We start from the raw sequence: 26,451 nt of genomic DNA on the forward strand, positions 1-26,451 counted from the left end.
AATTAGTCTGCTCAGTTCCCAGGCTGTTAGGGGATGGTAAACATTGCCAAATCCCAGCTTTTTTGAGATGTGCCGCTGCCATTAAATTTAAAATGAGCCAATGTTTTCTTTAAAACATACACTTCCCCAATTCAAACATTTGATATATTTTCTATGTTCTATTGTGAAAAAAATAGGAGTTTATGAAATTTGCAAATCACTGCAGTTTCCTTTTATTTTTACTTAGCATCTGAGCTCATTTAGAGTTGGGGTTGTATATTATTTAATAATGGATTGCATTTATATAGCGCTTTACAATTCCACTATTCATTCACTCACTGGTGCAGGCACACCACAGCTGCCCTGGGGCAGACTGACAGACGCGAGGCTGCCATATCGCGCCATCGGCCCCTCTGGCCGACACCAGTAGGCGGTAGGTGAAGTGTCTTGCCCAAGGACACAACGACCAGGACAGAGAGAGCTGGGGGATTGAACCGGCAACCTTCCGGTTCCCCAGGGCCTTTTAATGAATTACCCATTTCTTTTTGATTTTCTAAAAAAAGCCAACGGATTGTGTTGATGCATGCATTTTACTGCATGCAGGCTGAGGTATTTCCGCATGATAGACCCAGCTAAGCTTAGTTTATGGGTGTCATGGAAACAGTTCACTGGTAGAAAAAGTAGAAATAAACCTGTAGATTTCAACTGATGTCTTTAACCTCTTAAAATAATGGCTCATTTAATAGATCTTGTTGTGGATGTGAAGTTGGTTTTAGCCTATTCTTACAAGATTTTCTTGAAAGAATATCACTTTAAATTGGTTTTCACTCCAATTGTGTGCTGCTGATCGCTTCAGTTAATTTTTTTTCCCAAAGGATGGACAGCTGGGAACATTCAACAACTAGAGAATTCATTTAGCTTGTGAGCACCTGCAGAGTGGTTGCGTGCTTTGGCATTATCTTACTGCACAGCATCTTACAATAAAAAACATGTTAAGAGTTGCGATGGTTTATTGGTATTTTATCTTCATTTCTTTATTATTTTTCCACCATAGAAACTGCACATTGACTAAAGCTACTGTTCTATGTGACTAACAGCCATCTTATAAACCTGCAAATTATATAAGATAGATATTTCAATTTTATTATGACAGTTTATTAGAAATTGAGAGCAAATCATCGAAATCTACATTTTACTTTTACTATATATGACTGATTTTTAGGAAGTACATTTGTTTGTGAAGATGTGTTAAACAACTGAACCAACATAAAATATGGATAAGGGTTGACTAAGATAAAAGATGTCATAAAAGAAAGAGAAAACGTCCAAAATGAAAACATCTTTTTATTGTCATACACTTTTTAAAGGATGAGTGCAAATAAAAGAGCTTGTGATCAAAATCTACTCATCACTAAGCCATGGACCATAAGGCATCATTAAATACAAGCTTTTTGGAGCTATCATCTACATTACAGGGACGGAATCAAGGAAAAGAAACAACACAGCATCAATGCTTATGCAATTAGAAGGAAAATGAAGGAAATAAATTAAAATGAACAGATAACAAAGGCAACAAAAAACACAACACAATTTATACATTCAAAAGAAAAAGTTCAAAAAATTCACAAGGAATATTATTATCACGGCAAGTGACGATAAAACATTGTCTACAATCTGTTATGTACACTTGGCACTAATGTTATATCTTTGATTGTTGTCCAGTCGGTTTGTTGTCAACTTTAGCATGTGCACAGGTCGTAACTTTTTAAATTTTAATTCTAGTATAATCATTTATATAATCTATAAATATGCTGCAACAATCATTCTCTCGAACAAAGCTGTTGAAAAGTTTTGCAAAGCCTGATGTAAAATTTGAGATCAAACTGCTCAATGGACAACAGGTCATCAGAAAAATGCTCACATACTTTTTATATATAGTATTGAAGGAATTTTTTTTCTTAACAAGAATCAATCTTTGATAGTCCATCTCATGCACTTTAAAGTTGTAAACAGTACAAATATAAATGATCCACTTACAATATTTGAATCCCAGCAATTCCAAAATAGACAGACAGACTCCCAAAAACAGCAGCAGATTGTTTGTATGCATTTTCCAACACTGGCAGATGTGTATATAATGAGGTGAAAATGGCTATTTAACATGACTGGATTGTCTCCATCTATTCAACGTGGCTAGACAGAATCAAGCAGTGTACAGCTCAAATTATGCCACAGCTTCCAATTTCATGGTGATATGACTTAGCTAGTTCTCTATAACATACATTTAAAATATATTTTGATATACAGTATGAAGTAGAAAAATGGCCAGGGGTGGTCTTCAGCATCCTGATATGTTTTATTTATTTTTTTCCTGATATGTTAAAGGGAAAGTTCAGCCAGATTTAAGTTTCATGATTGCAAGTTTCAGATTATTTTTAAATGTGCTCCACAGTCAGCTTTATACCAGTGTTGTTGTCAAAAGTAACCCATTCAAAGCCATCATCGTAGACGCAGATGGAAAAGCTGTTATGTCTAATTAAACAATAAACCTGGCAAAGAAGTCAACACTATCAAATCTTGCCAATTATCACAGCAAATAAAGACATATATTCATTTTCTACTGCTCCAGTTTTTCTTACCCTTTAGAACTTTTATAGCATCTGATGGCAGGTATATTTAAAACAACATCTAAGGGCAAACAAAGATTTTTAAGTCACCATCAGAGAGGAAGGTGTACGCCACCTGCTTCATAAATTATGTAGCATTACATTTTATCTGCTTGCATTCACAAGGAATGCCATATTTCTGTTATATTCATAAGGAGCAGGTAGCTTAAAAAAAAAATCACACTGACTCTGTATACCAGCTGAGAATTAACTAAAATCTTACAAATGATAATTTTTTTAGCAATGCAAAGAGTGGTGCAACCATAACTTACGGTGGCTGACATTAGCAAAAAGCAGATTTACCAATTTATGCAATACTGGAAGAAGTAGCTTTAGCATTATCTCATAACTCCTCAACAACAGTTGCAAAGTCCTGCTTTAATTACCTACATCTTACAAGAATGTATCATTTGTATGCATCTCTTCTCAATATGAATGCAGTCAAGCTGTCTGTAAAATTCATTTTGAACACACAGCTGATTACAAGATTATTTATTCAGCTTGGAAGAGCAGATCTTAAAACCTGCCATCCAAGAACAGTGCAGAGGGAGGGATTTCAATAAATATTCAAGATTAGGAAGAATTTATTTGAAGCGTTCAGTTTCAAAGTGACTGCAACACTGCTTTTAAGAAACTTTCTAACCTTTTTTAAATTTTATTTTGCTATTCAGAAGCCACATTTTTCTCAATCCATGTCCAACAGTCACTTCAGTGCAGAGATGGGGATTTTAAGTTTTTTAAATCTTTTCCATTGGATACACATATTGAGAAAACTAATGTGTAACTTGTAAAACTTTGTGATTAGGGTCTACAACGTTTAAAATAATGTACCGACTACACTGTAACAAGCTTTGGATCTATATTATACTGTTATCTGCCATTATCTATTTAAAGAAAAGTAATATACAATGATTTATGGGAACTGGGGAATGGTTTTGGGGGGGCTCAGTGATAGCACTACCGAAAGGTAATTAGTTCAGCTGACGAAAACTACATTTCAAGTGTCAGCAATTTCACAGAACATCGTCAAGTAGGGGATTCCTGGTCTGACCGGTGTTTTTTTTTTTTCCTTTTTCTTTTTTTTCCCAAAGGCTGTTATTGTTCAAACATCTAGCTTATGTTCACAGGCAATATTCAAAGCACAGGCTGATTAGAGAACAGTCTCCCATCAAAGAACTGGGCCAATACATCCCCACACAAACAGGGATGCTGGCTTCTTCACATTCAAATGGTACGGTGTAAATAAAAGGGCATTATCAGTTAGACAAAACATTTGAGACAAAGATGAAACCTGGACATCTACACATGAGACAATGAGGTAACGCTGACAAAATGGTCTACACATTTGACAGACATAAGGAATGGCAACATAATGTTATGAATATATACAATATGTGATGTACAACGTTTACACTCATTCGAACCAAACGAGAATAAAACATGGAAAAAAACACAAAAAACTACATTTGTTCAAAACTTTTTTTTTTAAGTCCAGGATGACGTGATCTGTTTGAAATTACAAGCAAGATACAGCCAAGAAATAAATATAATGACGGGAACAAGTCAATAGTAAAAGACAAAAAGATAAAGGAAATATATCCAGTATGGTGTGAATCAAACCAAAGAAAATATGAGTCCCGACTGCTTTGAGAAACTGGACAGTCAACGTATCTGTACACACACATGCCAACATTCCATGAAAATACACACAGCACGGGCAGTTTTCATCACTGGGCTGGCTTTTGGATTCAGTGCATTCTTTAAGGAGGTGGGTTATTTATGTGGAGTTATGGCGGCTGCTTTTTTTATACTTGCTGATTGTTTGCCGTTTTATGTCCCTAACTTATTTGACATACTCAGCTGACTTCCAGAAGTGCCCTGGGTGGGAAAGGCGGCGGTTCCTTTTTGGCAACTTTTCCAGTAAATCTACCAGCTTGGAGAAGCTGGGTCGCTCCTCTGGCTTGTATGCCCAGCAGAGGAGCAGAATATCCTGGAAAGCAAAGACACAGAAAAAAAAACTAATTATTTGATCTTTTTCAGATGCTTATGTGATGAAAGAAACAGGTGTGTCCAGGTTGTCTAAAAACTTCATGAAGCTAGTTGGTGTAATTTGGCCTGATTATCTGATAGTGAACTGTAACACAAGCAGACCCAGCAATGGTTTTGACTTACATCTCATACATGCAAACAAGGCTGGCTGGCATATGAGATAAAAAACCAAGAAGATTGAAATTTGTTCCTTAAGCTGGGCTACACAACCTCAGTGTGCAATCTGTAAAGAAATCTTTTCGTTCAAATAGCATTTGACAAACTTTACAACCACATAAAGGACTAGCAAGACGAATGCAAAGGCAAAGCCAAATAAAATCTTCAAACAAAGACGGACAGTGTTTCCAACCTGACTGTGAAATCTGACTTGACACCCTTAAAATATTAGCACACTGTCATCTTTACAGAGATTTTTCAATTTCAATTAAAAGCATTCTTCAAATACCTTTTGTTGGTGTCATGTGAAAATCTACGTCAGGTGAATCCAACCTGCGATTGCTTGAGCAGTTTCTACACATAAACTCATTACAATGTGAGGAGAATCAGGACACTGTCTCCGGTCACCTTTCTCACATTACTGTAAACCCAAATAAGATGACTGAACTCAGACAAATTAAAGCAAATGATTGCCTTTAATTTTTCAAGTTGATGAACTTGAAAGTCAAGTGTTTATGCTACATGTAGTATTTAATTACCGTTTAATTTAAGTATTTACAAAGTCACAAGCTCTTCTCGAGCCCAACACATCCTCGCACTTGGTCAGGACACACAGTGACCGAGTAATTTTGCAGATGGGAGAAATGTGCCTTTTAACATATGCTTTATATATGCTGGGAAAGACTGCATTTTAACCCGAGTCAGAATTTATTGACTAAAACCTAACAAAATAGCAGCAGAAAAAGCAAAAGTAAAATAAAATGCAAAAAAGAGGGGAAAAAAAGAATAAGTCATCCCAATTGGGACTCAAACTCTGATTTAAAGTCCATGTGATTAAACTATCTGCCACCTCACCTGCCTCCTGAGGCAATGTTATGACAAATTTAGATTTCCCTCACATCAGAATACTAAATGATTCCCTAATCATGGAAAGGGGCTAGCAGCTGCATTAACATTTCTAACAAAGTGTCCATACATGCTAAGCTGGGAGTCAGAATGTGATGGAAGTCAACATTAATATACTCAAGTCAATAAAAAATTTAACCTCATGGCAGAAATAATAAAAAACTTAAATAAATAAATACAGCAACGCATACATATACATATATAGTTTTTTACACTAAAACAACGTAATATTACAATTTCACTGCTTTAGGTAGACAAAAGTAATGTTAACTAATTAACTACCTAATTAAATATTTAAAAAGATGTATTAGTCCTTTGACTGGCATGAAACTTTAATGGTAAGTGAAGACTCATGCTTGACAAGCATCAGCACAGCAGCTTAAGGTTCACTTCACAGGTCTTCATTTTAGCACTGAGCAGAGTATCACTCTGTACATTACTGACTGTGCTAACATGGGGACCGTAATTAACCCAACAGCCCACTTCATTCATGCTATCACATCATCGCTATTCTAACAGGAAGAACTAAAAAACACAATTATGCAAGTGAACTGTAAACATACTTTGCTCCGTTATAACAGAACATTTACTCAGGAAACTATTATTAAGAGACAAGTGCGGACTAGCAGACAGATAACAGGAATGGTACAGTAAAATGAAGTTATACTTGGAGTTTACTTAATCTGCAAAATCACAAGTTCATTTATTTAACAACAACAAAAAAAAAGTGACAAAAACGTAATATTTAAATTCAAAGAATGTTTTGAATGTTTTCAAACTACTTAATCTTTTTACTAATTTAAACATTTTGGTTTACAATAGCAAACAGCAGGAGAAATTTCACACCAAATGCATTCTCTGAAAACAGTCAATTTGATTAAGGCAGGGGTGCTTCATGTGGAGACAATTACACTAGACAGCTACTTGCTCTCATGGGATCAATCACGCATTACATAAACTTTGCAACTGGGAGCCAGAGGAGTAAAGACATTTGGACATCTACACTTTTACATAGAGCTCTGACAGATGATGTAAAGCATGTGTGAAAATGACCTTCCTGTCTTTATCAGGCAAGGTAATCTTTCAATGAGTGCTTAACCACGAAAATTATAAAGCAGCTGATTTTGAAGGAAAAGGTGATTCATAAATAGTGAAAAGTTAAAAAGAAAAAAAAAAGAAGCTCTTACTAATATCTCCTTCCCCATGCCAGTTTGTGCAAGATTGGGTTTCATCCCACTGCCGATCTGCCATATGATCACCTCTGCTGGTTGACTCTTGTAAGGCCATTCACGTGCGTGTAACTCGTACCAGATGGTGCTGAGAAGACAAAGAAGCAAAGTGGATCAGTGTTTTAAACTATCTTGTCATAAGAATAACAGCGTCTTCAAAAAACACCTATGGAGGATTCTTATCCAGGCAAGAGCAAGCACAACTATAAACTGACAAACTTTATTTTTACAGTTGAATAAGCAGCTGTAGATGATGCATAATTAGATCGTGATACGTGCAAAAGCATGATTTTTGTGGATGACTTTTTATCAATTTAAATTTTTGAAAAACAATTAAGCTAAAAAACAGCACATTTTTAATTACTACTCATGGAAAATTAGCATTCACTACCTTCTCTGTGCAAATAAGGTGTTTTCATTCTGCTCCTGCGTGTCGAGTTTGAGTAGAATAAAAATAGCTCTTTGCCAGGAGTAAGGGGAAAAAGATGATGGCTGATTGGTGATGAATATGCAAAAAAGCCATGAGGGTCACCTCTAGGTAACACAAATGCTAACAGAGCAGCTGGACATGGTGCACCAGTGTTGCACTCTTCTTCCCTTTAGAATAATATAGTGATGAGACCTCCATATAGGGGACCATCTGAGAAAGCAATTGTGTTAGGAGTCAACAGAGCAGGGTCCACCCCCTCAAATGAAGCAGTAATGTCACTGGAGAAAGAACAGGAGCCAGGGGGGCTTTTTTAATCAAGTTAGGATGAATTTAAAATTGGGCTTCAGAGGAGGAGCTGGAGGACACCTTGGTTTGAGAAACCTGAGTGACACTCAGACAGGCAATCTGTATGTAATAATGGAAAGAATCAGTGAGATGTTTTCGACCAAAAGGAGCGCATGGAAAAATGTGTCATGCGTCTGAGCACACCTTCAGTCACAAAAGCTAGTTTCTCTTCTATTCAGTCCTCCTGCTTAGATGACTCCTTTAGTTTCTCACCATCACTATTGCAATTATTCAACCTGCAATTATTCAATCACTTTTGCACATTTGCAAAGGCAACCCCCTCTTGGTTCGCATTATTTGCTCAAATAAGATTTTAACACACACGGGTGCACCAGTCGCTAATCAGTGTGCATTTTCATACTCCAATTAGTTTTGCCAGTGTTCTGCTGTCTTTCAGCTGCTATTGCTTATTTGTGCATTACCCTAGCCCATCTTTATCATAAATATAGATCCAATCACTCAGTATTTCAGTCAAATCACATAGATTAAGTGTTTATTAATCAGGTGAGCAATGCCAAGTGGAGTCTATGCCAAAATCATAATTTTACATAATTAGGTTTTAACACTGTTAATCCCATTTTCAGTAAATGCTCATGAAATGGATGTATAAAGGCTGGAAATAACATAAATTTTCATTTATTATATCAGATCACTATATTATACATGTCTTTGTACACTAGTCTTTGTACAGCAGTGAAAATCTCTATCTATAATGAGATCTTAAAAGTGTTAATGAGAGTTACCTCATGTGGTGCAGAGTATTTATTAAGTTCACACACATATTTGAAGTTTGTAAACCCTCTTTGTCAACAGTCTGCTATAATCCTCCAGGCTCGGATACCGTCTGGACAAACAAACTAGGGGGCATCTGGTAAGAGGACTCTCACCCAAAAGCAAAGACATCTGACTGCTTGGAGAAAGGAAGCTTGTCCTCTTCTGTTTCTGGAGAGAGCTGCTGGATGATTTCAGGGGCTAGGTGGCACAACCAGCCGTTGGGGATCCTCAGTTTATCTTCTCTGCGGCTGTAGAGAGAGAAAATGTGCAGATGGAGACTTGTCAGGGCTTATTGATCTACTGTATCATGCTGCCAAGCTATTACACTGATTCATTTTCATTATACTACACTGTAGATACAAAAACCACCAATAAGATGAATTTGTAATACTTTTCAATTACTGTTTCATATAGCTATGAGCGTTTTTGTTGCTGTTGCATTACTGGTAAGTTGGTGTAATTGCCATTCTATTTTATAAACATCTTTTACTTTTCTGTTTAACTGTTACAGTGGTTTTATCTTCAAAATAAATTGGTGATGTGTAAACGACAGTTTTCAAAGTTTTTGCAAGTCACACTGCAGGAAATTAAGTCTTGATCACAATCTGTGTTAAAGTTTTGAAGCGCATCAGATTGTGGATTTAAAATCCACTGAATTGCAATGCTACAATATAAAAACAAGAAAAGGAGATAAACAAAGACTTGTCATTGTCTTACTCTCAATGTACAGTTCTTATGTTTTAACAACACAACCAAAATATGCACAGCTCTTACCTTATTGGTGTCACTTGAATTTGTGAAACTTGTTATGATTAGTGTGTGCGTTACCCATGCTAAGATGGCACACTTATGTTATGCTGATAATGGCAATATATCCAAATGTCAGCAGATGTTGTTAGAATGCTAGTGGGTGAAATTTGATCATTTTCCATAGTCACAGTGGTCAAAACTACATAAAGTGCTCTGGCTAGAATTCATCATAATTGTCCACACAGATCAGTCAGCTGTGAGGGTGACAATTTAATAAAATCAATGCTTCAAAACAAGTGACAGGGAAATAATCTTACTTCTTTTCACCAGTGTGCATTCTAGATATGAAGAATTTCAGCATATCAAAAGCTCAGAAATGAACTGAATCTGGCCTCCTTAGTCTGCACACAAACAGTGTAAAATTACTTCGCTTTTAAATGGGATGTTACGTATTGTAGCTAGTGACTGGCTGCAGTGTCAATGAAGTTCTTTCATCACAAAAAAGCTCTAATTACCTTCTATAAAACAAGATTAGAGGTATTTGGGGTTTTTTGTTAAGGTTGGGAATGACCAGCTTTCTCCAGTGTATGCCAAACTAAGCAGCTACAGTTCGTAGCTTCATATTTATAATGTGGATGTCATAATGACATCATTTTGCTTCAAATGAGATGCCAAATAAGCTTATTTTTCAAACAGAAAATGTTGATGTTGTTGCTGTTAATATATTGGCATTTGGTCTGCTTTTAAAAACACTAAATGTAACCACAGATTAAAAATGACTTATCCCTTTCAACTAGTGCAATTACTACAAGTGCAAGTACATCGTCGTAGTTTTGAACACCATATCTGTTTTAATGATTATCATCTCACAGTAAGCTTCCAGTGTTTATGCTATACAAAACTCATTAACACTTGGCTCTAGTGTCATGATGAATTGCAGATTTGAGAGAGATGAACCTGCAAAAATCAATATGAATAAAATGCTTTCGTACACTCAGGTGTACGAGGTGGACTGTGAAGTTTTGCATAAACTTCTGCATAAACTCTGCTGTGATCAAATATGCTCTACACATAAGTTGTGTTAGAACAGAATAATTTTTCATAAATTTAAAACTTTTTTTTTTCCACTAACTACCCTTGAAACTTCGGTTCTCTTTCAGAGGCCTGGGAACATGAGGGTCCTTTGCAGCATTGCTGTTCCTAGGATTGTGCTCTTCTGGACAGAGATCTCAGATGTCATTCCTGATACCCGTGTGAGCCACTTGCCCAGTTTGGAGGCCACTGCTTTGGGCGTTCTGAGTACCACGAATACCACTGTTGATTTTACCCTCCTCATTTCCTCTAGCTCCTCTCTGTGGTATTTCTCAAGCTTCTTGTTGATTTTATGTTCCTTCTTCCTGGTATTGTAATCATTTGGTATAGCTATATCTATCTACTATGTCCGGTTGGTAAGCACCACCTGTTTGTCCGTCTGTATCTGGAAGTCCCACAAGATTTTAGCTCAGACATTCTTAACTACCGTAGGGGGCATATCCCATTTTGACCTAGGGACATGTCACAGATGTTCTTGTATAATATTCCAGCCTGGTGTGGTAGACCCCAGCCTTTATTGATCTAGCGCTTAGCGCTTGTTCCTGCACTGCAATAATTATTTTTCTCGATTTTCTGCTGGGTGAGGTATTCACTAGGCACATAATCAGGTGTGGCCATCTTCCTGATTAACTCATAGATCTCTGTTGTTTCATCATGGATAGTGGCGCTAAGACTTTCTCTAGTCCTTGGCCTTCTTCTTTCTGCTTAGCTTTAGTCTCAGAGTTGAGGGGTGACAACTTCCTTGGAGTTTTCTTGTCTTGATGTCAGTGGCTTCTATCTGCTGCTTTGGCTAGCAGGGTATCTGATCACTGGCAGGGAGTAAGTGCTGATTGCCCAAATCGTGTTCTTTCCATTCAGCTAACTCCTCAGGACTTGCCTTACTCATGGGAGATATTTGGTAATTGTGGCTTTCATAGCAGCCACTTCATGACTCCCATTTGCTTGTGAGATTCCCAAGTTCTTGTAGCTGTCTTCAGTGTCTGCAATGTTGCCTTCTGGTAGTGCAATCGCCTCCATTCTGATTGCCTTTCCTCTTTTTGTTACCATCCAACTACACTTCTCCAGTTCAATTGGAGATAAAGTATTGGAATTTTAGGAGCGGGAACACGCCTCCAAACATGCGCCTTCCAGTTCTCATCTATATAGGTTCCCCCAGTTCTACAAGCTGTTCATTCTCGTTTATGTGCCTCACCCTCCCTCCCCTCTTCAATTCTTTAACTTCTTCACTTCTATTTAGTACATGGGGATCTGCCAGGCCTGGGAGCCGCCGCCAGTCCCCTTCAAGGCCTTTCCCAAACCGCAGCTCAATTCATGCCCAAGCTATTCACCTTTACCTACTAAAACGTTATCAAACCTAAAATGAGGACATGGGCCCAGCTAGTGAAATGGCAGCCCGAATTCTGTAGATCCTAGTCGTGTGCATCGGTGGTATACAGCTTGATGTCATCGATATAGAGGAGAAGGTTGACATTTGCTCTATGTTGTAGTCAGTATCCTAGTTAATGATTTATCTGAGGTTATTTAAATCTATGCAGAACAACAATGGTGACAAAATATAAACACACTTGTGCAACTAGCTTAAGGTTTACCTCCAGTGTTTTTCGCCACATCCCCCATTGAATTCCTGTTGAAGGCTCTTAAAGTCCTGTTGATCAGTTCTAAGCATTCCAGGATCCATGTATGAGACACTGAGCCATAGGCATTCTTGTAGTCAATCCAGGCAGTGCACAGGTTGGTCAGTCTGGTCTTACAGTCTCAAATGACTGATCTGCTACCAGTAGTTGGTGCTGTGCTGATTCCTTTCCAGGCCAAACTGATGAACTGAGCCATGTGCTTGTTTATCTCAGCCACTATGATGCCTAGGGCACTAATGCAGATTATTGGCTAGTAGTTGGATGGAACTAGGCCCTTCTGGGGATCCTTGACTATCAGGACTGTATGGTTTTCAGTTAGCCATTCCAGGTGGGTCTCATCCATTAGCAGCGGCCAGATGTTCATGGACCACAGTTAGTTTCTTTAGTCAGTAGGTGTGAATCATCAGGTCCCGGTACTATCCAGCTTCACACTTGAAATTGTTTCTTTTATATCTGCCACTCTCATGGTTACTGGGTCCTGTTCAAGGAAGTTGCTGTGACCTTCTCTTAGATTTGCAAGCCACTGAGCATTGTTGTAACGTGTTACAATATTCTCCCATATGCTCTTCCAGTATTGCTCTGTGTTCAGCCTTGGTGGGGTTGCTCTCCTATTGTCCTCCACCACTTAGAGTACACCTTGGATGGTTCAATGGAGAACAGCTAGTTTATTCTTCCGGCTTCTATCACTCTGGTATAACTGAAGATGTGCAGAGGTCAGTCTTTGGTTGGGAGTTTCTAAGGCCTCAGGTATGAGCAGGTTGTTGCACTTCTTAGGTAACCCTTTCTTCATCACACTTTTACTGTAGTTTTGATAATTTTGCTAACTTCCCTTTACTACCTTGAGCTTATAGCAAAGCATCTAAAGGACCACTGTTGCTGTGGGATATATCAACTAGTTGGTTTTAGTGATGGTCACAGTAGGGATTGTCTATAATGCTGCATTCACATCTCTTAGTCTACTTTCAGAGGGTACTTCATGTAGTCAGACTCCAGGTTTCCAGCTTAGCCATGATCTTCTCTTTTAGGTCAGCTCCATTAACACCTCCAACCCACCAGTTCTTTTTGGGGCTCTGTACCTAATTTTGGAGGGTGGTAATGATGATATCTCCCTCCGGATCTGATGTCCTGGCTCACCATTGCTGTAGTATAGTATGTGTAGTAGTATGTGTTGTACCTTGTCAATCTCTAGTTACAATGCAATTGTTTCTTACAGATGTTGAAACACTGAGCTACTAGTTGATGTCGATGTTAGTCAAGATGTTGGGTGTCATGCATATATATTTTTTCATTGGCATGGGAAATAATTTTGAGCATTTTAACCATTGCTGATGATTCACAGAACAAATAGTTCTGCTGTACTGTTTGTATGGGCAAATTTATCCAGCCATTATTGAATTTATTTGCTCCTCCTTGACCTGGTTACTCATGTTTTCTTTATATCTTGGACATTTCTGTTTAACACTGTTTGAGTTCTTGAGGGGACAAGTGTGAAGCTTTTATGGGAACTGTAATTACTTACAGAAAAAAAAAAACAGTTTTCAATTATTTGCGCATGAATGTAATCTTAATGACAACCGTTATGTAAATTAGACATGTTGCAACAGAGGTTTTCAAAAACAGAAAAGGAAGCATCGCCATTCATTATAATTGAACAGTGTTAAAAAATTAATGCAGTAATAATAATAAAAAGTAGGGTTTAAATACATAACAAGATGACATTTTCATCACACAAATGTGCAATGTATCCACTGCATGGACCAAAGGTTTTGTTGTCTCTGCACTACACGTGTCAGAACTTTCAGTTTCTCTCCAAGACTAATTTATGTATTGCAAATGCTAACGAAAGCGTTCCTGTCTCTGATGTGTATTGAACATAATTACCTGCCAGCCTGCAGAACCCCCGATATGGTGAAGAGCCCAAAGTCAGTGATGACGACTTTGCCATTGTCATAAAACACATTCTTGGACTTCATGTCTTTGTGTAAGATCCCCTTTGCGTGGAGGTAGCCCATCCCCTGAGGACAGAGAGAGGGAGGGAGGGTGTGACACCTTGTAATACGTGGCGTTCTGCTGAAGTGTTTTGGAGAAATCAGTGCAGAGTTATTTTACCTTGACCATCTCTTGCGCAATCTGTCGTGTCTTGTTAACATCCAGGACAACTTTGGCATCTCGCACTACAGAATAAAGTGTCCTGCCTTTACAAAAGCTGGAAAAGACAGTAAAATTCAGGGTTTACTACTCAACAATGCCAATAGGTAATACAAATTTGATAAAATCTCTACATTATTTAGATGTTACAAGTCAATCTAAATGAATTCCTTTCGAAACTTTTAAATGAGTATTTTCAGCTTAGTTTGTCACTGGTTTCCTGTCATTCCAATATGTTTCAATCATGCTTTGTACATCAAAGTTGCAAAGAGAAGTTGTGATTCATGAAGCTTGTAGAAAGCAACTGATAAGTGCAGGGCTAAAACCTCTTATACAAAGAAGTTAAAATAAAGGACTCCTGTACTGCTCTCCTAAGAATAAAAGAAAAAAAGGAAAGAAAAGAAATAAAAAGAAATGGGGCATCAAGTTCACTTTAACCAAAATGCAAGAAAAAGCATAATTGTTGTCACTTTGAGATGTGGTAGCATAACCCCTCTTCGAAGCACCAAATTCATACAAGATAAGTGAATATGGTAAATGGACTGATACTTATATATTGCTTCTAACAGAGAACTCAAAATTGTTTTGGAATTATATTTTCGATGAAATGGAGCAAAGAAGCAGAAGAAGCAGGAAACTCGAGCTGCACTGTTTTACACACATATCGAGCCTTTCTGTCCTCATTTCATATACCAAACATGCCCTCCCATTTTGGTGTTCTAGTTAAGCTACAAAAAATCTCCAATGTGTCCCTCTTACATGTCAATGTCTACTACCCAGCATTGCAGCCTACTATTTAAACCCCTCCACTGCCCCAGTATCCACCTGTAAACTCTGGGGAATATTTAATTATAACCCCCCAATTTTACTTACATATTGATGAGTGGTGAGCTGGGTGCCTAGACTGTGAACACACACTATACTGTGCTGCTGTAATTAATCATCAAAGTATCAACAAGCGCCTGACATGTTTATAGTCTGTACAATGTGATGTAAACTTAACTGCAGGCTTGAATGAGTCTCTTTGTCATCCCTAATAAAAACAAATATATAAGAAATGAGACCAATACTGACACAGTCCACAAAATGGTTAACTGTTAGAGTGCTCAATTTTCACCTCTCTCCACTTCATCTAACCCTCATCTTTTAAATGTTCAGTGTTACATAAAAAGAAAAAATACTTGTCCAGAAGTTCACGAGTGTGAATGCATTACTGGAGTTTGAGACACTGTTAGAGGATAAAATGCCATCCTATGAACTAAAAGGGAAGTTCACTGTAAGCCAGAATGGAGCTAGACTGTATTTCAGCTAGACAGTGTGATATTTCTGGAGGGGTGCCATCAAAATGGCATTTTAATAGGCAGCTCAACAAACACCCCCTGCCTCACACTTGAAGCCCTCAACCCCGACTGTGCCATGCAGGTGACCAACAAAGGACCCGAAGCGAACAGCTCATACATATTCATTCCTGAAACAATCTCATGACAGCCTCATTTTTTATATTTAAAACCTCTCTTTACACGTCTTTTATTAAACACAGAAATCTAACTAACAAATGCTGGCTGGTTAAATCTAACGCCAGTTGAAATTTTTATGCAGACATTATGTCTTATGACAGTTACTTTTATACCTATGGCAAATATGATATGGATAATCTAGTCTAAGAAGAAAGGGTGTATTTAATGGAAGACAAGACAATGGAAAACTAATGAGTCCACCTTAACATTCTGAAAATCACCTTTGTGCTTCAAAATGAATTATAAAATCCAGCAGTAATATCACTGTATCCTCTATGCACAACAAAATCAACCAACATAAAGGAAACAGTTAAAGGAAAACGTTTCAATCAATATTTATGTTCCTATTAATGCAGCCTGAAATCTTTAAATCTTTAATGTACTTTGTTTTGCACTTTGGTCTACGTGAGTAATATGAAGACTATTTTGTATTAGCTTTTTTTTTATCCTTGTGGTGTGAGAAGCAGAGTATTAGTGGATAACAAAGCCACCTGTTGCACTGACATTCGCTATTATTTTCAGCAATCACCAGCGAGGATTTCTGAGAAGCAGCCAGCTCACCTGTTAGCTCCCCTGTGCATACAGCAATTTCAACTGGCATCAGATGCAATATCTCAGAAATCATACAACTGGTCATTTAAAACAGTAAATATGATGGAAGGGATTTGTGCATTTGTGCATGTAGCTTTGATTCCTAAAGCATATTTAAAGTTGTAAATTTAGTAAGAGATGGACAGTCCCTTCAAAACAAATATATAAAAAAGAAACAATATATAAAAATTGCAAGACTTCCTTGTTGTTCACAGCCTATGTAGATGACAATAGGACGGGCAATAGTTTCCTTCTGAACGTCATTAGCTCTGCTAATTAATTAAATGAGAGTACTCCTTGTGATGTTCTTTAACAAGAAAACAACCTTTCTCTTAATTGTTATAAGTGGCAAAATACTTACAGTACTTAAATCTGCCTAAATGTAAACACTAATACATGAAATAATTAAAGAGAGAGAAATCTTCAAATCCACTCTAACCTCATATTATCTGCTGTTGCACCGTTGTGAAGACAAATGCACTATTGCTATGGTGAGTGGTTGGTTCATCTATTCAGCAACAGCAGCAGCCCGCTCTAATCATAACCTCTCCACATCCCATTGTCAGACACTCTAAACTCATATTTCTAAAGGAGGGAAGGTCTGTGGCTGATCTAGAATGAATGCTAGGTGACCAGGACTGACTGTCAAAGCCATAAAATGGTCATTCTCTCAAGTTCAGAAGCAGACCAAACTACACATTTTAGAGCTGTGAAAATGATGAACTCATGACCAATATTACCATACAATACATAATGATTTTTTTACTGGAAAAGTAGTAATTCAACAAGCTATTTTCAACAGTTTTGACACTGTTTCAGGCCTAATCTACATTTGTTATTATACCACAGTAAAGTCCTCAGTCTTTCTACATTGTTTTTTAATTTTACTGTTTTTATTTGTGTTTCAGTATCTTATTGTATATATAATTAAACAAGTTTTACTTGTGACACTCTGAACTAAACGATAGATAGATAGATAGATAGATAGATAGATAGATAGATAGATAGATAGATAGATAGATAGATAGATAGATAGATAGATAGATAGATAGATAGATAGATAGATAGATAGATAGATAGATAGATAGATAGATAGATAGATAGATAGATAGATAGATAGATAGATAGATAGATAGATAGATAGATAGATAGATAGATAGATAGATAGATAGATAGATAGATAGATAGATAGATAGATAGATAGATAGATAGAAAGGAAGAAAGGAAGACGGACGGACACGCTGGTTAGAGTTATATAATTTTTTTTCCTACAGATAACCCATATGAACATTTCTGCATTCTATCTGCGATGATCCATTTATGGAGTCTCATTATATTGCTTTTTATAATTGCACTGTACTTTCATTTGTTTTATGGTCAGCATTCTTTTCATTGCCATCTGTATATTATTTTTGCAGCCTGCTCAAACATGAAAGCTCAAATCAACCATTATGTACTATAACATATTCTAATATAGGGCTATTGATGGACACCATTATGACTGCAATCATAAAGAACAATAGAGGTAGTTTTAAAAAGTTCCTCAAACTTAACTTGTATTATTTTAAAGTGGCACTTTAACTGACCTTTTAGGGCATGCAAATATTGTAGTTTGCTTATGTATTATTGTTTAATGGTTTGATTATTTCCTTGCCAGAGGAGTACAATATTATTTCTGGCCATTAAACTATAAGACATGACGTGTTAATTCTTTAAGGTTATCAGATTACTTTCTCGTTAATTCTGAAATTCAAGTCATTTTTTATTTAGTTTCTTAAATAAGTAATCTGTTGCTGGTAAAATGTTTGCTTGTATCCCTTTTTCTTTGCTGCCACGTAACAAAATATATAGAATCCTCAGTGCATTTGTTCATGTTTCTCTCCTAGTCCTTGACAGGTAGCTACATTCAAGTGTTCATTAGCTGCTTTTTGTAGTGTAGCTCAGCTTGTGAGCCGGTAGAGAGGACAATCACACAATATAGCAAACAGTACTTAAGTGTGATCAATGTCTGTCAGAGGTGTAGAGCTTTATCAAGGACACCTTAATTCAAACTTAGATCTTTATCCTTACCTGGTAATGATGGCCAGATGTGGTGGGCTCATGCAGGCCCCCATAAAGAGCACCACATTTTCATGGCGAGTGTTTCGGTAGGCCATCACCTCACGTTTGAAGGCCTTCAGCTGGTCTTCGTTATCACGCTCAATGTCAATTAAGCGAATGGCGACCTCGCCATGCCATCGTCCATGGAAAACCTTTCCAAAGCGACCCTTACCAATCATCTCCCCAATCTCTAGTTGCTCAAAGGGGATGTCCCATTCCTGCAGGAAGATACTGGTCTGACTGGCCTTACGTGGGAAGTTTCGAGCCGACAGGAGCGACAAGTTCATCTCCTCAAACTCATCACCAGAGTCCTCATCATTGCCTTCCTCATTCTGTGATAAAGCAAAATTGAACTGTGGGTAGCTTGAATTTCTTACACATGTATGGAATTAAAATGCCATTATACACAAAAAAGATAGTGTTAAATCATTCCAGCAAGATAGCAGATGGATGTTTTATTATTTTTTTTATACAAATGCCATTTAAGAGAAGCATAATTATCGGCAAAAAGCTTTTCCAACCCACCAAGCTTTAGATGTAGCAAAAGCTCTTAATGTATTCCCAGGATGAACAGCTTTTATCAGATGGTAATGTCAATTACCATCGAAAAGTTTCAATTTTATACATACATAAATACATAAATAAATCATCATTCCTTGTAACAATATATATTTTACAATGAGTATAGCATATGATGTGATATATTTTAGGTTATAAGTAAATGTATTGAGTACTATTTTACTTATAAACAGGATTGTATATGAAAAAACAAACACATACTGTATGTCTGTGTTGCCTCTATATATAATGATTTTTCTCTGGCTGTTTGCACTTGAAATACTGACTGTTTAGACTGTTACCAATAAAAAATAGACTGATAAAAAAAGGGAAAACAACCACAGGGAAAAGTGGTTGATTTACTCTGATTTGATTTTAAATATAATGCACCGCAAGAGAGAAAATGACCTACTCCAAGGCGCCTGCTGGAATATCATTCAACGCAATCTGCATCACATTTTCTCAAATGATATCATTGTTATAGAAATAGCAATGACGAGCAGCGAAGATGTCTTTTCCTTCTTGTTGCTTTTGACGCATAACTTACCTAAAGGCTCCTCACAGAGCTGAGACAAATTATGCTAAATGAGAGAACAACGCAAATGACTGTGACAAGTGTTGGTGAGAGTGGTATTTAGTCTTCATTCGCATTCACCAGCAATTACACACTGATATTACTGACATAATTGTCAATACTATCAGCAATGCAAGGACTGAACAAAACTAGATCCGCACACGCTGAAAGCACAACAAAGGTCATACTCACGTCTGATGTAGGTTCAACTTCGATTTGAAGCAAAGGGTTGCCCTCATTGCTAAAATAAAAAGGAGGAAGAGAAGAAATATATTCATGAGGAAAAAATCTTTGCAGGTTTTAAATTCTTTATTGAGTGTATACGTTGATTGTGTAGTCTTAGTATTAGTATAAGCATGTTCTAAAGCCATCTATATGTATGTGCATCTGAAACCAAAGTATTTCCATCTAAAGCGCTTTGAGATTCGGTGCTATATAAATAAAACTGAACTGAACTGAGTTAGTATTGCTGTAATATTTGTATGTTTCAAATAGTTATTATATTAAATAGTTTTCATGCGTGCTGGGAGCAGAGATGGTTTTGCGGTAGATATCAGTAATGTAGCCTCTACACAGAGATGTGGTACTCACACGTATGATCAGACAGGCTGATTTTTATCTGGACGACTATTGTGTGTGCACTGATGTGTGTCATTCCATATGATGTGTCACCACTATAACCTCTAAATCATTTCACAAACAGATAATGAATATGTCTGAATACCATCTGTGGATGGCAATATACTAACGCCTGTGTCACATTAAGTCATGACAAATGTTTAGGTTCTCACAATAGTTTCCAACTATTGAGGAAGCAGAAAAGTAAACACAAAAAAGAATCAAAGATTACTACAAAAACTACAACAAGAACTGCTGTTGCAGTTTACTATACCCAGTTGAACTGATTGCACCTGCACCTGATATATTCTAATTGGCAATAGATAACTTCCCTTGACACCCTTTCCCCTGTGTGTCTGTCTCAAAGACTGAATTGCTCTCTGTTTTACAACACCTGGTTGTCTCTGACTAAAAAGTAGGAATTTTCTTTGTTTTGTTTTTTGCTTTTTGTTTTTAAAGTTGCTATTAAAGTAGAAATGACTGAATGTCATTTGTGATGCCTTTTGGGTGCTGGAGCCCTCTCCATCGATTAAAATGCCTGTCCAGGGTTCACTGCTGTTTTGTTTTTGGTTTGTACCGCTCTACTTCTTTGTACGACTTTCACAACATTTTTTTTTCTTTTACAAAATTGTTACTTTGCTGTCAGTCGATTCAACTTCCTACAGAATAACAGCAATAGATCAGTCTCGTGTTACTGAGAGATTTTGTACAGGCAAATGTGCATATCAGAACCAGTGATTTTGGCCAGTGTTCAACCGATCTCGGTACTTAGCATAAGAATGGCACATGAATATTTTTAAAAAGGTCTGAACCCAGAATCATTAAGAACCAATGAAGCTCTGAAGGTCTGAAATATTTGGTTTTAGTGATACTTTTTATGCACTTTTAAACAATGCAATAAATATCTGCAGGCAGCTCTGAGACCTGCAATTTAAAAGCTGCATGCCACCTTATTTTCTGAGCCGGTAACCTTTCTATTGTGCTTTTACCTAGACACCAAAGAAGAGACATGCTGCTGATTCAGAATCCCATTATAACACATCAGGTCTTTTATAGAGGCCATTTCAATGACTATGAGATGAGCTGGTCTTTGTGAACAGCTATTTTGTTATTAGATTTGTCTTATTTTAAACATTAAAAAAACCAATATTTCTTTTCTGATATTTCTAAATAATGACTGACATTAAAAAATTGGAGATACAGATTTTTTTTTTTAACCTCTCGCAACTAGTCTATCTCCAGTGTTTACTTTATTATTAATCGTGTTTCCTTTTGTCAGTGTGTTTTTCAGGAGTTGCATTTTATTTTTGTATTTTTTGTTTTTCATTCTTTAGCACAATTTTTCTTGGCAATGTGTCTTTTTTCACCTAAAAAAGCTATTATTTTTTTGCACACATTACAATAAAAAGAATTACTGAACCATAGGCTTTTATACTGTGAATCATCTGCAATGTCTCAGGTGGCAAAAACACAATGATACTGAGACCATTTAATAGATAAATAACTACAATGTGAACAGGAGGAAATGTAAGAGAGAGGTCTTCTCATTAGTGGCAGCCTTTTCTGACCCTAATTTTTATTTTCACATTCATTTTATGAGTTTTTAAGTGCATTTGCACCCTGTGCCCTTATTAATTTCTGACCCAGGCGTGTACATTGTCACCTGCAGCCACTCACATGACATAAATGAACCCGTTTCCCTTATTCCACTCAACCCCCACTGTCCACATAATCGTCTGTGTAACATCAGTGTATAACTCCCCACATTCTATGGTATATTAACACTTGTTCGCAGAGCAACCCTTGACTGAAAAGACCATAGGTGAGGCAGCATATAAAATAATGTGATTCCTGTGGCGCCAAGGGTTGCTACCACCGGTTCGATCTCTGCTCTAATGAGGGAATCCTGCAGGGCGTTCGGGTCTAAAACAGGCCCTCATTAACCCTGAGATGAAGCTATTAAGGGCAAAGAAATCTGCCAGCTGCCACTGTAAGAGCATACAAAGATGTGGACAAGGAGGGGCGATAGCATTAATTAAATCAGAAGAATGTGGGTTTTATAACCATGCTTATGCATTCCCATTTGTCAAAAAGGCAGGGAACGATGAACGGGAGTGAGAAAGGGGGAAAATGGAGAAATCGTGCCAAAGATATGGGTTTTTTAATGAGTTTTCTCTTGCTCTTTTCTCAAGAGATTCATGATTCCTAAATATTTAGCTGTATGTGAATGCCCAAATCAAGAATAAATACAGATATATTATATGTTAAGAATCCAAGGTAAATTATGATGCATTTATTGACTGAAACTAATGGAGAAATTCTGTTTTGGCATTCAGGTCAGAGTGTGCAGCCTTATGAGTCAGCTAGCATTTCTCAGTAGTAGTTGTACATTTTGTTTTCTTAATTTACTGTAGTTCATGCCTTTTCATAACTTCCTACAAGCTGGCTCTGGTAGAATTTGTTCCCAAGTTATGAACATATTTCTATGAAAAGCAAAAATAAAATGCAATGTCTCAAACCTTGAATGGTTAATATTGGGGGAACAGGTAATGACTCTTATCTATTTCCCCAAGAGAGAGTACAAGGGGCTTTTCTTTGTCATTTAATTAGTGTTTTATATACAGTCTCCTGCTGCTCTGATTTCAATAAATGTTAAAACCCTGTTTTTCTTATTGACAAACAAACTAATATCCAAAGTCTTTTAGGTCTTAGCTGTCACAGTCACATGGGTGCTGTTAATTGTTAAAAGCCTAATAACAAAATAGTTGGCTTTTCATTGTGGGCTGTACACATTTTCCTTTCCTGTATACCCTTTTGGCTGTGAATAAATTCAGTCTATTAGTCTCAATAAAATTGAATATTTTGTCCTCAGTGAGATGACAAAATTTGCCAGCTGCAACTCATTCACAATCAGCCCCGAAGTGTACACAGAGACCAGTATAACAACAAAACAAAACAAAACTCATGCATGCATTTGGAGCACCTTGTGAAAAACTGACAGTGAAGCTTTACAGCTCAACGCCTGAATGTGGTTTCAAGATACAGAAAACAATATTTCGCGTCACATTATAATGATTATGGTAATGAATGTAATGCTAAATGCTAAACTATCCCACACATGGAGTCTATTGTTATGTATGCATGCCATTATTTTTGTATGATTCCTATTATTTCCAGACTTTGCCTTCCTGTTTTTTAATCTCAAATCTGGCAGCTGCTATATAAATGAGGCATGACGACATCAAAGACAGCTTGTACATGTACAGCCCCGTACCTCAGTGTAAAAGTCATACTTTAGATTTTTTCCCAGTCTTACTACCATGTTGATTTTTTTTAAAATAAAATTATTTGTTCTTGATTAATCTACCCCAGTCTTTCAGCATGACCTGTATTTCATCACAACTGATCATCTTCCTATAGATTCTTGCCCCGTTTCATGCGATATATTGAGATCTGATTTAATTAACATCTGGGTCGAGAGGCATCTCATCACTAATCCTTCTCTTCCGGTTGTCTTCCTATGACCACTGGCTTCCTCAAAGAGCTAGTGAAAATCCACTTGGCATCCCAAGTGTAGCGTGAACTAAAGGCCATGCTAACATTAGTCTCTGAGTAATCATCATGTCGTCCCTCGCATTGAAATTGCCACCCAAATATCTGTGCTCCAATAAGTTCAACTTGGCCTCTGACCAACTGCCACAGAGAGAAAGGGGGAAGAGGGGAGGAGGAGAGAAAGCATGCAGATGAGGAAAAGGCAGACTGATAGAGAGAAAAGACGATTGATAGTCCTTTCTTTCTTTAAATGTATTCATGTGGTTCTACTGAACTATTTCTGTCATTGATTTTACTTACCCTGGTTCAGAAAGAACGGGATGCAGAATGACCTGCGGAGCTCGGCTGGGAGGAGCCTCGGGAGCAACATCTGGAAGCATTCGAGTTACAACACATCAAATTAACGAATTGAAACAAAACCGCATTCATTAAAAGTCATTTTTAACATTGGTGGTGCTGCTTATCATGTAATAGAAAAGCTAGGGAAGACCAGCTACAATAGAATAGAATAGAATAGAATAGAATAATCCTTTAATTGTCCCACAAGGGGAAATTTGGTTGTATCAGCAGCAAAAACACACATATACAAACAGAGCAGGACACAGAACAGAAGCACAATTTTTACATATTTACATCATGGACAATAGTTACCAGAGCAGAGTACTGTACAGTTGTTTAAATTAGCGTACACATAGTATGTAAATGGAGCAGGATACTGAAAGATGTTTAAATAGTTAAGAATATTTAGAATAATTAGAAAAGTGCAGATTGTTTATTGTACCTGTGCATTAAAAAGTAGACATGTAACTTCCAATAAGTTAGTGAGAAAAGTAATGTGCAAGTTATAACAGTAGAAACAGAGCCACAGTGGTGACCGAAATACCAGCTGTGTCAAAACTGTGATACTATTACACAAGGCAAAAGAGTTTTTCCTTCCCAGTAAAATGCAGTAGTAGCAATGCTGTCGTCATTGTAAGCCTTCTGTTATCAGCTATCATTGCCTACTATCATAATGGAAGAAGAAATTTTATCATTCCTTCTTCCTATTATTCCGACTGTTGTTGTGATTTGGCGCTATATAAATAAAACTGAATTGAATTGAATTGAATTATGGTGTAATATCCTATTTAATGACACAAGGTAACTCTTCCTATTGTACTTTGGAAAAAATAATTAAAGCATGATGTCATCTACCATAGGCCTGGCTAATCCTGTGGCATTGCTATGAATAGGTGAAATCTGATGCCAAATTATAAATTAACTCCCATTAACCTCTCCCATTAAACAGGATTTGAAGACTTCCAGGGTGCCTGTGAGTGCATGGAAATTTTGGAAACACACTTGGCGTCTACAATACTTATTCACACAATGAAATTATGACCTTCATTATGTCAACAAAGAGACTGACTGCCATTCTGTTTAAAGAGCACCTAAAAAAACTTATGACTTTATAGATTCTAAACGTTTACACAGAATTTTTTTTTGTGTGTGTGTGTGTAAAAGCTGTCTTGACAGAAGTAAAACATATTATAGATCTTTTTTTATTTGTCACTTGTTAAACCAAGTCTATAATGATATACAGTGAATTGTGACACAAATTATGAAAGGCAACACACATTCTGAAACTCTCACATAAATACATTCTCCTTTTACATACTTGCAGTGTCATTTTTATATCGATTTCTTTTAATTCACGCATTCACCCCTTTTGCTTATATATTTCAATGCACATATTCATACATTTTTATTCATACATTTTTATATTTTTCCTCATATGTAGTTCTCATGCACATTAATTTAATATGCATTTAATTCTATAAAGGATATGTGGATTTATTTGTGTCTAACAAACACTAGATGCTTAAAAGCACTGGACCACCTACATATGACACCGACAGGAATTGCCTAGTCATGCAAATGCATATTTAGTCACCAGAGCTTTGCGAGACTGGAATGTAACTTTACGTGATCTATCACTTCTTGGCTCCTATAGTTCCTAAATGCTTTGCAATAATGCCACTTATAGTTCCAAAGGGAAGAAATTTCATGAACTGACTTCTTGCTCAAATTCAACACAATCTTTAGAATCTTTATTAGACCCATTCTTCTGTTTTTAAAGGCAGATTGTATGACTAGGTGCTCGATTTTATACACCTGTGGTAACTGGGGACTCCAAACACAAGAAACAAGGAATACAGTGGAAATGGAATGCAGGTCATCCAATTAGAATTTACAGATTAAAAGATGAGCTGAGTGTATATCAGTTATCACGTTGAGTTATCTTTTTACTCTAGGTGATGGTTGCTACATTGGCCTAAGCAAAGCTGACTTATTTTAATTTAGGTTCTTCATATATAAGATGTATATTTTACAGGCATATGTTTGTCCTCCTACAATAAGAAAAAAACTATGTGATCAGCTAATGAAAATTACATGTTGTCTAACTATAGCTAAATAAGCAATACTGTGATAAACAAAACTTGTGATAACACAGCTCTGTGTGAGATGTTACTTTAACCACTGACAGTAAAAGACAGCAGTAAAGACATTTTTTAACATTTACACTTACATTTTATTATATCCAGGCTACTGACTATAAGGACAACACAGGTTCAGTGGGGCATGTGCAGAAGATTGACACTCATATCCATCTTCAGACAGTTTCACCAGCTCAACAGCTGCCTTCCTACCTGACTGTACTCCAGATTGCGGTTACTCCTCATCACTTGAGTGTGAGAGTTATTCACTCAAACTTCTGCCTTGAACCATCAAAGCTGTATCTC

General features: G+C 36.9%; 1 protein-coding gene across 2 annotated transcripts in view; it reads right to left on the minus strand.

Moving 5' to 3' along the window:
• Positions 1 to 1,325: 1,325 nt before the first annotated feature.
• Positions 1,326 to 26,451, minus strand: part of ksr2 (kinase suppressor of ras 2) — a 111,590-nt gene continuing 86,464 nt past the window's right edge. For both annotated transcript variants that reach the window (XM_063489889.1, XM_063489888.1), the window contains 8 exons: positions 23,969 to 24,038; positions 19,691 to 19,739; positions 18,337 to 18,698; positions 14,120 to 14,216; positions 13,892 to 14,025; positions 8,648 to 8,782; positions 6,944 to 7,073; positions 1,326 to 4,635 (listed from right to left, as the gene is read on the minus strand). In XM_063489889.1, the coding sequence (XP_063345959.1) occupies positions 4,489 to 4,635; positions 6,944 to 7,073; positions 8,648 to 8,782; positions 13,892 to 14,025; positions 14,120 to 14,216; positions 18,337 to 18,698; positions 19,691 to 19,739; positions 23,969 to 24,038 (1,124 nt within the window). In that variant the 3' untranslated portion in view covers positions 1,326 to 4,488. The remainder of the gene's footprint in view (positions 4,636 to 6,943; positions 7,074 to 8,647; positions 8,783 to 13,891; positions 14,026 to 14,119; positions 14,217 to 18,336; positions 18,699 to 19,690; positions 19,740 to 23,968; positions 24,039 to 26,451) is intronic.

The sequence above is a fragment of the Pelmatolapia mariae genome, linkage group LG12, assembly GCF_036321145.2.
Source record: "Pelmatolapia mariae isolate MD_Pm_ZW linkage group LG12, Pm_UMD_F_2, whole genome shotgun sequence".
Classification (NCBI taxonomy): domain Eukaryota; kingdom Metazoa; phylum Chordata; class Actinopteri; order Cichliformes; family Cichlidae; genus Pelmatolapia; species Pelmatolapia mariae.